The sequence below is a fragment of the Drosophila albomicans genome, chromosome 2R (genome assembly GCF_009650485.2).
Source record: "Drosophila albomicans strain 15112-1751.03 chromosome 2R, ASM965048v2, whole genome shotgun sequence".
Lineage (NCBI taxonomy): Eukaryota > Metazoa > Arthropoda > Insecta > Diptera > Drosophilidae > Drosophila > Drosophila albomicans.
The window spans coordinates 33,590,581-33,602,575 of record NC_047631.2 but is presented as its reverse complement, the minus strand read 5'-3'; the positions used below and the strand labels follow the sequence as shown (position 1 = coordinate 33,602,575).

At 41.6% G+C, this 11,995-nt stretch overlaps 4 protein-coding genes across 4 annotated transcripts; 1 reads left to right on the top strand and 3 right to left on the bottom strand.

Annotated features, from left to right (window-relative positions):
* Positions 1-105: 105 nt before the first annotated feature.
* LOC127565990 (uncharacterized) lies at positions 106-4,106 on the bottom strand. The gene is made up of 2 exons (XM_052007179.1): positions 3,523-4,106; positions 106-271 (listed from the first exon to the last, which is right to left on the bottom strand). Exon 1 carries the CDS (start codon positions 4,097-4,099, stop codon positions 3,623-3,625), a length of 477 nt encoding a protein of 158 aa, XP_051863139.1. The 5' UTR covers positions 4,100-4,106; the 3' UTR covers positions 106-271; positions 3,523-3,622.
* On the bottom strand, positions 296-1,029 carry LOC127565952 (cytadherence high molecular weight protein 1-like). Its single transcript, XM_052006924.1, has 2 exons — positions 773-1,029; positions 296-742 (listed from the first exon to the last, which is right to left on the bottom strand). The coding sequence occupies exons 1-2, from the start codon at positions 938-940 to the stop codon at positions 296-298; spliced, it is 615 nt and encodes a 204-aa protein (XP_051862884.1). The 5' UTR covers positions 941-1,029.
* A 152-nt stretch (positions 4,107-4,258) lies between the features above and the next one.
* Positions 4,259-4,653, bottom strand: LOC117574882 (neuropeptide-like protein 32). Its single transcript, XM_034258914.2, has one exon. The coding sequence runs from the start codon at positions 4,607-4,609 to the stop codon at positions 4,259-4,261; it is 351 nt and encodes a 116-aa protein (XP_034114805.1). The 5' UTR covers positions 4,610-4,653.
* A 5,496-nt stretch (positions 4,654-10,149) lies between these two features.
* Positions 10,150-10,806, top strand: LOC117574881 (keratin-associated protein 19-2). The gene has a single exon (XM_034258912.2). The coding sequence runs from the start codon at positions 10,301-10,303 to the stop codon at positions 10,778-10,780; it is 480 nt and encodes a 159-aa protein (XP_034114803.1). The 5' UTR covers positions 10,150-10,300; the 3' UTR covers positions 10,781-10,806.
* Positions 10,807-11,995: the final 1,189 nt, after the last annotated feature.

The window sequence follows — 11,995 nt, the reverse complement described above, 5'->3', positions numbered from 1 at the left end:
TGAAGACTGCGAAGACACACTTTATTATTGGTTGCCTTTTAGTTGTCCTTAAGAATTGAAGATGGCATAGTAATAAAAATAGCACAAATGGCTAAATATAGCTTCTTCAATATAAAAGTTAAAAACTTTTCTTTATTCATTTTATTTATGATAACTTTCACTACTTCTAAAACCCAATATCAAGTAATATTGAAATTAATAATAGTTTAATATCTTTATGTATTAAAGCACATTCGCAATATGTCGAATTCCGTATCCCTAATCCTAAAACCTTTAGTCCCAAAACCTTAACCCGTCATTCCTTTGCTAATGTTTCACTTTTTACAGCATAGTATCTTTGTTTTTGCTTTAAGTTTTGACGTGGCAACTGTCTAACCAAGACCCAGTCCAAGGCCCAGTCCAAATCCACCGCCACCACCGACGCCTCCTCCGAAGCCGCCGCCACCTCCACCGAAGCCGCCTCCGCCACTGCCAGGACGTCCAGGTCGTCCACCTCCTCCTCCACGACCACCTCCACCACGGCCACCTCCACCACGTCCGCTACCTCCACGACCGCCGCCACCTCCACGTCCGCCTCCCCGACAGCGTGATCCACGGCCACCACGACATCCTCTACGGCCACCTCCACGACCGCCAGAAGATCCTCCTCCAGAGGAACTTCCTCCAGAAGAGCTGCCTCCACCTGAAGAGCCGCTTCCTCCGGAGGATCCACTACCTGAGGAGCCACCACCTGAGGAGCCTCCTCCTGAAGAGCCTCCACCTGAGAAGACACCACCTGAGGAACCACCGCCTGAGGAGCCACCACCTGAGGAACCACCTCCTGAAGAACCTCCACTAGAGGAACCTCCACCTGAGGAACCACCTCCTGAAGAGCCACCTCCGGAAGAACCACCGCCGCCAGGACCTCCGCAGTTACGGAAAGGACATCCACCAATAGCATTTACATTGGTATTCTGAACTGAAATCTGACGTGCTGAGCGATCAACTGCAGTTTCTGCGGGACGATCCGCTGGACGATCCACTGAACTATCCACATCAACGGGTTCCTGAGCTCCGACGTCCACCGAAACAAAGCCCAGCAACTGCGAGCTGAGCAGCAGGAGAGCTTGGCACTGCCAAGCTAAAGTGTTCATCTTTCCGTTTCTAACTAAACTCGATGCAGTTCGCTGGCATTTATATGGCGACTCCCGAACTAATTACAAAAGCTAATTGAAAGAGCAGTTTGTTGTGTTTTTTTTTGTTTTTGTTTGCTTCTAGATTTGATTTTATCATTTACATTAAATTGATGGCATTTAGCTGAAAAATCCCAGAGGTTGCGGAAAGAAACCAGGGTTGGCGAAGCGACGTCTGCCAAGAAATCGCCGGCCGCCAAAGCCTCCACCACCAAAGCCCGGACCGGGATCGAATCCTCCTCCGCCGCCTCCAAATACTCCTCCAGGATTTGCAGGGGCGGAATGGGGCGTAGCAAAAATTTGAAACAAACTTGATCTACGTGCAAACATAACAATTGCTGTCAAAAAAAAATTATAGCTCTACCTCTTATAGTCTCTAAGATCCACTAATTCATACGGACAGACGGACAGACATAGATACGGACAGACGGACATGGCTAGATCGTCACGGCTATTGATGCTGATCAAGAATGTATATACTTTATAGGGTCGGAGATGCCTCGTTCTACCTGTTACATACATTTCCTGCAGGCACAAAGTTAGAATACCCTTCTACCCTATGGGTAGCGGGTATAAAAATAGCACAAATGGCTAAATATAGCTTCTTAAATATAAAAGTATGTATTAAAGTAGAATAATAACATAAAAGCGTTCTTCGGTTAATAAATTTTGTTTATTCATTTTATTTATGATAACTTTTACTACTTCTAAAACCCAATATCAAGTAATATCGAAATTAATAATAGTTTAATATATTTATGTATTTAAGCACATTCGCAATATGTCGAATTCCGTATCCCTTATCCTAAAACCTCTAATCCCAAAACCTTAACCCGTGTTTCCTTTGCTAATGTTTCGCTTTTTACAGCATAGTATCTTTGTTTTTGCTTTAAGTTTTGACGTGGCAACTGTCTAACCAAGACCCAGTCCAAGACCCAGTCCAAGGCCCAGTCCAAGTATACCGCCACCTCCGACGCCTCCTCCGAAGCCGCCGCCACCTCCACGTCCGAAGCCGCCAGCGTGATCCACGGCCACCGGAAGAGCCGCTTCCTCCAGAGGATCCACCAGAAGAGCTGCTGAAGAGCCGCTTCCTCCGGAGGATCCACTACCTGAGGAGACCACCTGAGGAGCCTCCTCCTGAAGAGCCTCCACCTGAGAAGACACCACCTGAAGATCCACCTCCTGAGGAACCACCTGAGGAACCACCTCCTGAAGAACCACCTCCTGAGGAGCCACCTCCTGAGAGCCACCTCCGAAAGAACCACCGCCGCCAGGACCACCGCAGTTACTGAAAGGACATCCACCGATTGCATTTACATTGGTATTCTGAACTGAAATCTGACGTGCTGTACGATCAACTGCAGCATCTACGGGGACGATCCACTGAACTATCCACATCAACGGGTTCCTGAGCTCCGACGTCCACGGAAACAAAGCCCAGCAACAACGAGCTGAGCAGCAGCAGAGCTTGGCACTGCCAAGATAAAGTGTTCATCTTTCCGTTTCTAACTAAACGCGATTCTAACAGTTCGCTGACTTTTATATAGCGACTCTCGAACTAATTACAAAAAGCTAATTGAAAGAGCAGTTTGTTGTGTTTTTTTTTGTTTTTGTTTGCTTCTAGATTTGATTTTATCATTTACATTAAATTGATGGCATTTAGCTGAAAAATCCCAGAGGTTGCGGAAAGAAACCAGGGTTGGCGAAGCGACGTCTGCCAAGAAATCGCCGGCCGCCAAAGCCTCCACCACCAAAGCCCGGACCGGGATCGAATCCTCCTCCGCCGCCTCCAAATACTCCTCCAGGATTTGCAGGGCGGAATGGGGCGTAGCAAAAATTTGAAACAAACTTGATCTACGTGCAAACATAACAATTGCTGTCAAAAAAAAATTATAGCTCTACCTCTTATAGTCTCTAAGATCCACTAATTCATACGGACAGACGGACAGACATAGATACGGACAGACGGACATGGCTAGATCGTCACGGCTATTGATGCTGATCAAGAATGTATATACTTTATAGGGTCGGAGATGCCTCGTTCTACCTGTTACATACATTTCCTGCAGGCACAAAGTTAGAATACCCTTCTACCCTATGGGTAGCGGGTATAAAAATAGCACAAATGGCTAAATATAGCTTCTTAAATATAAAAGTATGTATTAAAGTAGAATAATAACATAAAAGCGTTCTTCGGTTAATAAATTTTGTTTATTCATTTTATTTATGATAACTTTTACTACTTCTAAAACCCAATATCAAGTAATATCGAAATTAATAATAGTTTAATATATTTATGTATTTAAGCACATTCGCAATATGTCGAATTCCGTATCCCTTATCCTAAAACCTCTAATCCCAAAACCTTAACCCGTGTTTCCTTTGCTAATGTTTCGCTTTTTACAGCATAGTATCTTTGTTTTTGCTTTAAGTTTTGACGTGGCAACTGTCTAACCAAGACCCAGTCCAAGGCCCAGTCCAAGTATACCGCCACCACCGACGCCTCCTCCGAAGCCGCCGCCACCTCCACCGAAGCCGCCTCCGCCACCGGAAGAGCCGCTTCCTCCAGAGGATCCACCACCTGAGGAGCCACCACCTGAAGAACCACCTCCTGAAGAGCCACCACCTGAAGATCCACCTCCTGAGGAACCACCTCCTGAAGAACCACCTCCTGAAGAGCCACCTCCAGAAGAACCACCGCCGCCAGGACCACCGCAGTTACTGAAAGGACATCCACCGATTGCATTTACATTGGTATTCTGAACTGTAGTCTGACGTGCTGTACGATCAACTGCAGCATCTACGGGACGATCCACTGAACTATCCACATCAACGGGTTCCTGAGCTCCGACGTCCACGGAAACAAAGCCCAGCAACAACGAGCTGAGCAGCAGCAGAGCTTGGCACTGCCAAGATAAAGTGTTCATCTTTCCGTTTTTAACTAAACGCGATTCTAACAATTCGCTGACTTTTATATAGCGACTCTCGAACTAATTGCAAAAGCTAATTGAAAGAGCAGATTGTTGTGTTTAATTTTTTGTTCACTTCTTGATTTGATTTTATCATTCACATTAAATTGATGGCATTTAGCCGAAAAATCCCAAAGGTTGTGGAAAGAAACCAGGGTTGGCGAAGCGACGTCTGCCAAGAAATCGCCGACCGCCAAAGCCTCCACCACCAAAGCCCGGACCGGGACCGAATCCTCCTCCGCCGCCTCCAAATCCTCCGCCAGGACCAAATCTGCCAAAGCGTCGACCGAAACCCAACTGTCTGGCCAAGCGTACAGCCGCTAGCTCCTGCTGCTCCGTTGCCTGATTTACATCCGCCAGAGTCAGTTGCTTCATTTCCGCTGTGGGGTCGCCCAGTTGGGTGCTGCTCGAGAGCAGAGCACAAGCACTTAGCACTATTAGATACACGTACAGAAGAACACTGTGCATTGCCCTTGACTATGAGTGAAACGTTTCTGGTCATAACGAAGTCCAAAACAGTCTTTATATAAGAGTCCAGCTAGAACTGAGAGAGCGAAGAGCGAGAGAATGCCAGTTAATTCTTAACGAGCTACTGACCCTTTCGAGCAATTAAATTTCCTGAGCATAATCAAATGGCCAAGAAAAATCCCCTCCAGCTTATTGTCGTTGTTGCAGTTGTCGTTGTTGTTGTTGTTGCTTCTCTACGGTGCTTCTGGGGGAATCAACAATAACAACGTTGCCGCATGACAAAACTAACCTGTTCTGGGAGCTGAGTCGCTGCTAATTATGTCAAGATGGAGCAAGACCAAGAGCAAGAGCAAGTGGAAGTGGAAGCGGCAAAGTACATAGACCGCTAATCCTATTATATACTCGCGTACGTATACGTAATTTCATTGTCAGCATTACGGCAATTCTAATGCTCATTAAGAGATTGCGTTAGCTCAGGCCACATGTGAGTTGCTCTTGTTGTTTCACAATTCGCAAACAACAACAACAACAACGAGAAGAAGTCGCACTTGTATTCGTATTTATAAGCCATAAATAACGTGTAAACAAAAAGGCAGGCACAACAAGCATACGCCCCGTAGGCGAAGCCACTCAGCCGCCGCCTCTTGTATGATGGGGAACAGGAGCAAGAACAGGAGAGTAGCTACAACAGCATCGCGGCCAAATTATAAGCCTATAAAAGGCAATAAAAAACTTTGCGATATCAAATTACAACGCCCTCATAAAGTTATAAAAGTTTCAAGCGTATCCAGCAGCACGTTTCTACCCCTCATCGTCCGCCCGCCCCTCGCATTTGTCTGAGCTCTTAGCAGGCCTAATATTTTCAATAACAAATCAATCAGCTGCTGCTGCTGTTGCTGCTGTCGTTGCTCCTTGGCACAGCAGTTTGGTCAAACAAGGATAATCCGTTAGAGCATCCCCAACAGCTGGCTGGCTGCCTTCTTAAGGGCGTTGCCATGACACACGTTGGGTGCTGCTATAGATTTATTGGGACACGCATTCGATAAGAAATAACAAGACTAAATAAAGTAGCGTCATGGCATGAACGCAAAGGCAAAACCAAAGTGAAGGCCACGCTCCAACACCCTTTGCCTTCTACTTCTACTTCTTCATTCTTCTCTCTTTTGGCTATTTACGGCTTTGTTATCAACTTTTTAATGTCGCTCAAGAATTTTGCTGAACTGTATTTCAGGCATTTATTTTTTGCTCAGGCCAAAAAAGTTTCTTGCGCCAATGTTACTTGCATTGCTCAAAGCCTGTGAAAGAAGAAAGATGCCTTTGCTTTCGTTCTTTTCTTCCTGCTTTTATTTTCTCTCCCCTTTAAAGCGAAAGCTGCAAAACTTTAGGCCAAGTGGAAAGAGTGCGATAATGGGTCAAGGGATAACAAAAGGCGTAAATTTAAAGCCGAGTTAATTTTTTAACAATGCAATCGGCTTGTCAAAAGCGAGCAATTTTATAGCTGGCGTTTAATCTTTATCGACATACGGCCACTTGATGCGATTAACCTTTTTGTTATAAAGCGCAACATTTATTAAATTGTTTCGTTGTATGTGTTCGAAAGAGTAATTGTCTCATATCCATTTGAGGTAAGTACAATATATTCAAAGGTATGTTAAATGGTAATCGATAGCCAGCAAGTGAAATGATTTAGCATCCAAACTGAAAACTGCAAGCGTATTGTGTATCAATGAAAATCACAGGCAACGCCTCTTCTGGCAACAACTACTATAGAAATCTTCACCTTGCCACTTGCCACTTTGGCAATCGATAGCAGCAGCTTCGACCAAGTTCTAATGGCCACAAAGTTTGAGTTGCTGTTGCTGCTGCTATTTGGGCAGCCAATTTATATGAATTCGCCAGCAAGCCATAAAACTAGAAGTGCTTTGGTTAGGGCCGGACTAAACTTTCGGCTTTCAGCCTTCAGCTTTCGGCTTTCGACTCCCAAATGAAATGGATACTTTCTGTGTGTGGGGGCGGGATAGAGCAAGCGAGAGAGTTTTGTATTAACTGTCTAACTAAGCGTAAACAACAACAACAATAGCCTGGTCTATAATAATAACGCAAACTTATTGGCCAACAAGACAAACTCCTCTTCTGTCTCCTCCTCTTGATTCAAGGCTGTCCCAGGACAACAGCAAGGGAAACTGAAAGCCAACTGGCAGCTGGTCAAGTGGCTGTCCGTAAAATGCCAAACTGGGGCACATCATTCTAAGCGCAACGGGCAATACAATTAAATTAATTAAAAATGTGCATTTTAAAATACAATTGATAAATGTTTTGTGTTGTACTTTTTAGGAATTTTAACGCTAAACACTACCGAGAAACCGGTTTAAGGTTCGACAACCCCAAACCAAGTGCAGACAAAGCATTTGTCAGTTTAGTTTGAATTGTGTCGTGTCTTGAAATTACCTTTGTCTCGTACAACACGAATGTCATTCAACAGACTGCGGCGCGTATGCGTAATGTCTTTACCAAAAATTGTTTAAATTTAGAGCTTAAATGCTACTTATTACTTATTTAACTTGTATTTTGGCATTTTTATACCCGTTAGAATTAGAGTGGAAAGGTATTTTCATTTTGTGCCTCCAGGAAATGTATAAAACTGGAAGAAGAAGGCATCGCCGACCCTTTAAAACATATATATTCTTGATCTGGGTCAACATATGAGACAAGATAGCCATGTCCGTCCGTCTGTCTGTCTGTCCGTCCGTCGGTGAGAACTCCTAGATCTCAGAGACCATAAGAGATAGAGATATACCTTTTCTTCTATGGTATATTTTGCATGTATAGTAATTAATTTTAAAATATACCAAAATCATGTACCGCAAATATACTAAAAATATACCGAGTGCTTCATTTTGAATGTTGATATAGTTATATACCAAATCTAGCTTTTGGTATACCGTGGTATTAATTTCAAAATATACCAAATTAATTTTTAAAATATACCAAAATCATGTACCGCAAATATACTAAAAATATACCGAGTGCTTCATTTTGAATGTTGATATAGTTATATATCAAATCTAGCTTTTGGTACCGTGGTATTAATTTCAAAATATACCAAATTAATATACCGTGAAAATACTAAGAATATACTAAATACTTCATTTGATATATTGATATTTTAATATAAAAATGTAGCACTGGATATACTTTTAGTATTTTTGTGGTATATTAATTTGGTATATTTAAAAATTAATACCGCACTGTTTGGCTTTCATTATAAATGGATACCGGGTATCTCACAGTCGAGCACACACCTACTTGATTAACTTGTATTTTGCTATTTCGTTATGTTTGCCAAATAATAATTATTTGTCTATTAGCTTATTCGATTTTGTTTCTTTCATTAATGATGTCAAAGCGTCGTATGAGTAATGTTAAATTTAATCAGCTTTCATTTAGTTGTATAATGTGCTTATGGTTGCTTATTCTGTCGACATTTAATTTAATTTGTAATATTTCATATTGCAGGTAATTTCATTTGAGCAACAAACGATAATTAAAAATATGTTTAATGAAGTTATTTTGTATTTTATTTATGCTAGTTTCCATTAATTAGGAATAATTGCAATAACTATTTCCCTTAGGCTGCGAAAATTATGGCTACAGTTGTTGCAAATTTATGCAGCACATTTTTCCTATGTTGTTCTTTTCATTCATTCGTTTTGTGTGTTTGTGCAGGCGTTAATTTATTCAGTGTCGCAGAGTCTGGACTGATGTGCAGACTGATTTGATGTTGACGGCATTAATTGACCCACTTTCGGGAACTGGCTTAAGTGCTTAAAAATTTGACTAAGCGAAAGATCGTTTTGCATAAATGAATAAATATCGCTGCGGTTTGGCTTTGACTTGGTTTTTAAAATTCTTTTTTTTCTTTGTTTTTTTTTTTTTTTTTTTGGTGCTGGCCACATGCGACATGCGGCATGCAGCATAGAGCCATCATCGAGCATTGTTAATGGTCAGGCCGCGCATAAAACAAACAGCTAAACAGCCAAACAAAGACAAACAAACAAACAAACAAAACTGGTAAATAGCCAAACAACAACAACAACAACAAGAGCAGAAGCAGAAGCAGCAGCAACATCGAGGAGAACAACAACAATCAACAAACAGCAATTCACACTTACGCACCCAAACTTGATGCTTATGACGTGTGCGTGTGCGTTGCGGTGTGTGCTGCGGTGTGGTGTGGTGTGGTGTGGTGAGGTGAGCGCTGTGCTGTGGTTGCCTGGCGCTTGGCCTTAGGGGTCTTGGCCTGGTCAATAGCATAACTAACCTTCAAATGAAATTAGCACATTTGCACAGCTTACCTGACCGCAGACAGAGCGACAGAGAGAGAGTGAGAAGAGTACACAGAGAGAAAAAATCTAGATTAAAAAAAATTGTTTACAAATTTTGATAAAAGATTTGTTCGATCTTCAAAAAAAAAAACAAACAAGCTTGAATAAGATTTTTAGGTTAGAAAATCTTTGAATTTAAAGATTGAAAACATTTTATTTTAAAATTATTTTTTAAAATTAATATCTGACTTCTACCTCTTACTGAATCTTGAAATAAGATTTTTATGGTGAGAGAATCTTAAATCAAGATTTTTATTTAAAGATTAAAAGTATATTATTCGATGTGTAAAATCTTGTTTAAAGCATGTTTTATGCTAGATTAAAAAGAAGATTGCCAATCTTGATTTAAGAACATTTCAAGCTTTAAGAAAATATGATTAAAACAAAATTTTTAGGTTGAAAAAAATCTTTAGACAAGATATCTGGTGTTGTTCCTGTAAGTGTGAAAAAACACGCAATCGACTTTTTGTTTGTTTTATTTTCAACATTAAAATTTCAGATTTTTTGATCACCGTATTTTTTCACCTTTGCGATTTTTCCATTCAAGATTATAATCTTAAATCTTAAGATCTGAAAATCTAAAATTTTGTTTAGAGTTTTGATCTTGATTTAAGAATAGACCTTCTTGTTTCAATTCTTACATCATATAATTTAGATTTTTTATAGAATTTCTATCTTGATTTGATAATAAAGCTTTTTCCCTTAATATTGACATCGTATAATCTTGATTAAAAATTTCATTCTTGATTTTAGTACATTTCTTTTCTTTCAGTGTAAAGTAACCTGTGCGCAAAGTGAAATGTTTTAGCTCTTTAAACAAACTTGCTCCACTCCCTCACCCCTCCCTTTGGTTACAGTGCCCATTCGATTTCATGAACGCCACTTAGCGTGCGGCCTAATGGCATTGGCTGTAAACTGGCCAACGACGAAAAGTTGCCCATTTCGTGGCAGCGATATGAATTGGCCTTTTTGTTCCATTTGGAGTCGAGTTGCGTTGCGTTGCGTCGCATATTTAAATAGTTTGTTTTATGACGTTTACATTAGCGTCTCATTTCGCTAACAAGCAAACGGAGGCAGCAGCAGCAGAAAAAGAAACAAAAGTTTCTATTTAATGCGCAAAGTTCTAAGGCTATAAATGGCCATAACATTTGCTGGCCAGGTCACAGTTGGCTGCACGACACCGCGAGTCACAACCACACAAAACTACAACGATAACACAGCCAACACAACCGCAATTCCAACTGCGACTTCGACTTTCAGGTAGCAAAAGGTAAACTAGGTAAACAACTTAAGGAGTCGCAACACGATGCGGAACTGCGCCTTATTTGGATTATATGCGCTGCTAATCGTCGCCGCCTGCTGCTGCCAAGCAACAGTTGGCAAGCCGCTTCAGGATGATGATGACGATGCCACCGTGGAGCAGCTGCAGACACAAAGAGCAAGAGTCTCAAGACAACTGGCTGGCTTTGGTGGTTATCCTGGACTAGGCTACGGCAGCGGACTGGGAGGCTATGGCGCAGGCCTAGGCATTGGAGGCATTGGAGGCATAGGAGGCATAGGAGGAATTGGAGGAGTTGGAGGCATTGGCGGAGTAGGAGGCATAGGAGGAATTGGCGGTCTAGGAGGCTTGGGATATGGTGGCTATGGCGGCTACGGAGGCTATGGAGGATACGGTGGCTATGGAGGCTATGGCAACTATGCAGGATATGGCCTGCGTTATCCTTACTCCTATGGCAGCGGACTGTACGGACGTGCTTATGGATACGGCGGTTATCCGCTCATTTAAATGTCGAATCGAAATAAATGTTACACACATACAGCTAAAGGTGTTTCACTTGGCAAACGCATATTTAACAAGTAAGAAAATTACAGTCGAGTGTGCTCGACTGTGAGATACCCGCTACCCATTTTTAGTAAAGGCAAAATATTGTGGTATCATTTTCAAAATATTCCGAAAATACTAAAAAAAAATACTAAAAATATACCAAATGATATATTTTGTATAACGATATAGTACCGCATTCAAAATATACCATAGACGGCACAATATACCAGATTGTCAGCCAAAGCAACTCAGACCCCTAGTAAATAGGCGTTTTTGCCCATACAAAAGTATTTCTTTAATAACTTCCACAATTTTTATCTGATCGCAACCAAATTTTCAGGAATCATAACTACTATAGTAATTATTGTATATACCGAAATTTGCAACTCTAGCTTTAAAATTAGGCTTGTTATTAGATTTTGCGGGGGCGGAAGTGGGCGTGGCAACAATTTGAAATAAACTTGATCTGCGTGCAAACATAACAAATGCTGTCAAAAAAAAATTATAGCTCTATCTCTTATAGTCTCTGAGATCCAGTGTTTCATACGGACGGACGGACAGACGAACATGGCTATATCGTCTCGGCTGTTGACGCTGATCAAGAATATATATACTTTATAGGGTCAGAGATGCCTCCTTCTACCTGTTACATACATTTCCTGTCGGCACAAAGTTATAATACCCTTCTACCCTATGGGTAGCGGGTATAAACAGTGTGTGTCCAGTGTGTGCTTTCTTTATAGCTATGCGAGTTCGTGCTCATGGAGAGAATCTTGTTTCCTTTGACACGCTTAATTGCAGTGCAATTCACAACGATTATCGCTTTCGTTCATTAAAAGCTTCAGTCTGTATCTCAGTGTTTCTGTGTGTGTGGCGCACCTCATTATTTGCTTACCTCAACGTTAACAAGTGCACTCGGTTGTGCACACACACACACACAGAGATGTGGCACACACATCGAGCGATAACTACAGCTTAAGCAAATAGCACTGAGCATGCCACGAGGCAAGTACAAAGTAGTTGAGAAACGGACAGACTGAAAGACAGACTGAAAGACAAACAGACAGAACTGGATTCTTTTTAGATTTTAATTACCGATACTGCGGCAAAGCGGCAGCCAGTCAAGTCCAAGTTTTAGTGCCATTTAATTAGTATGACTGTAGACAAGCTGCATTA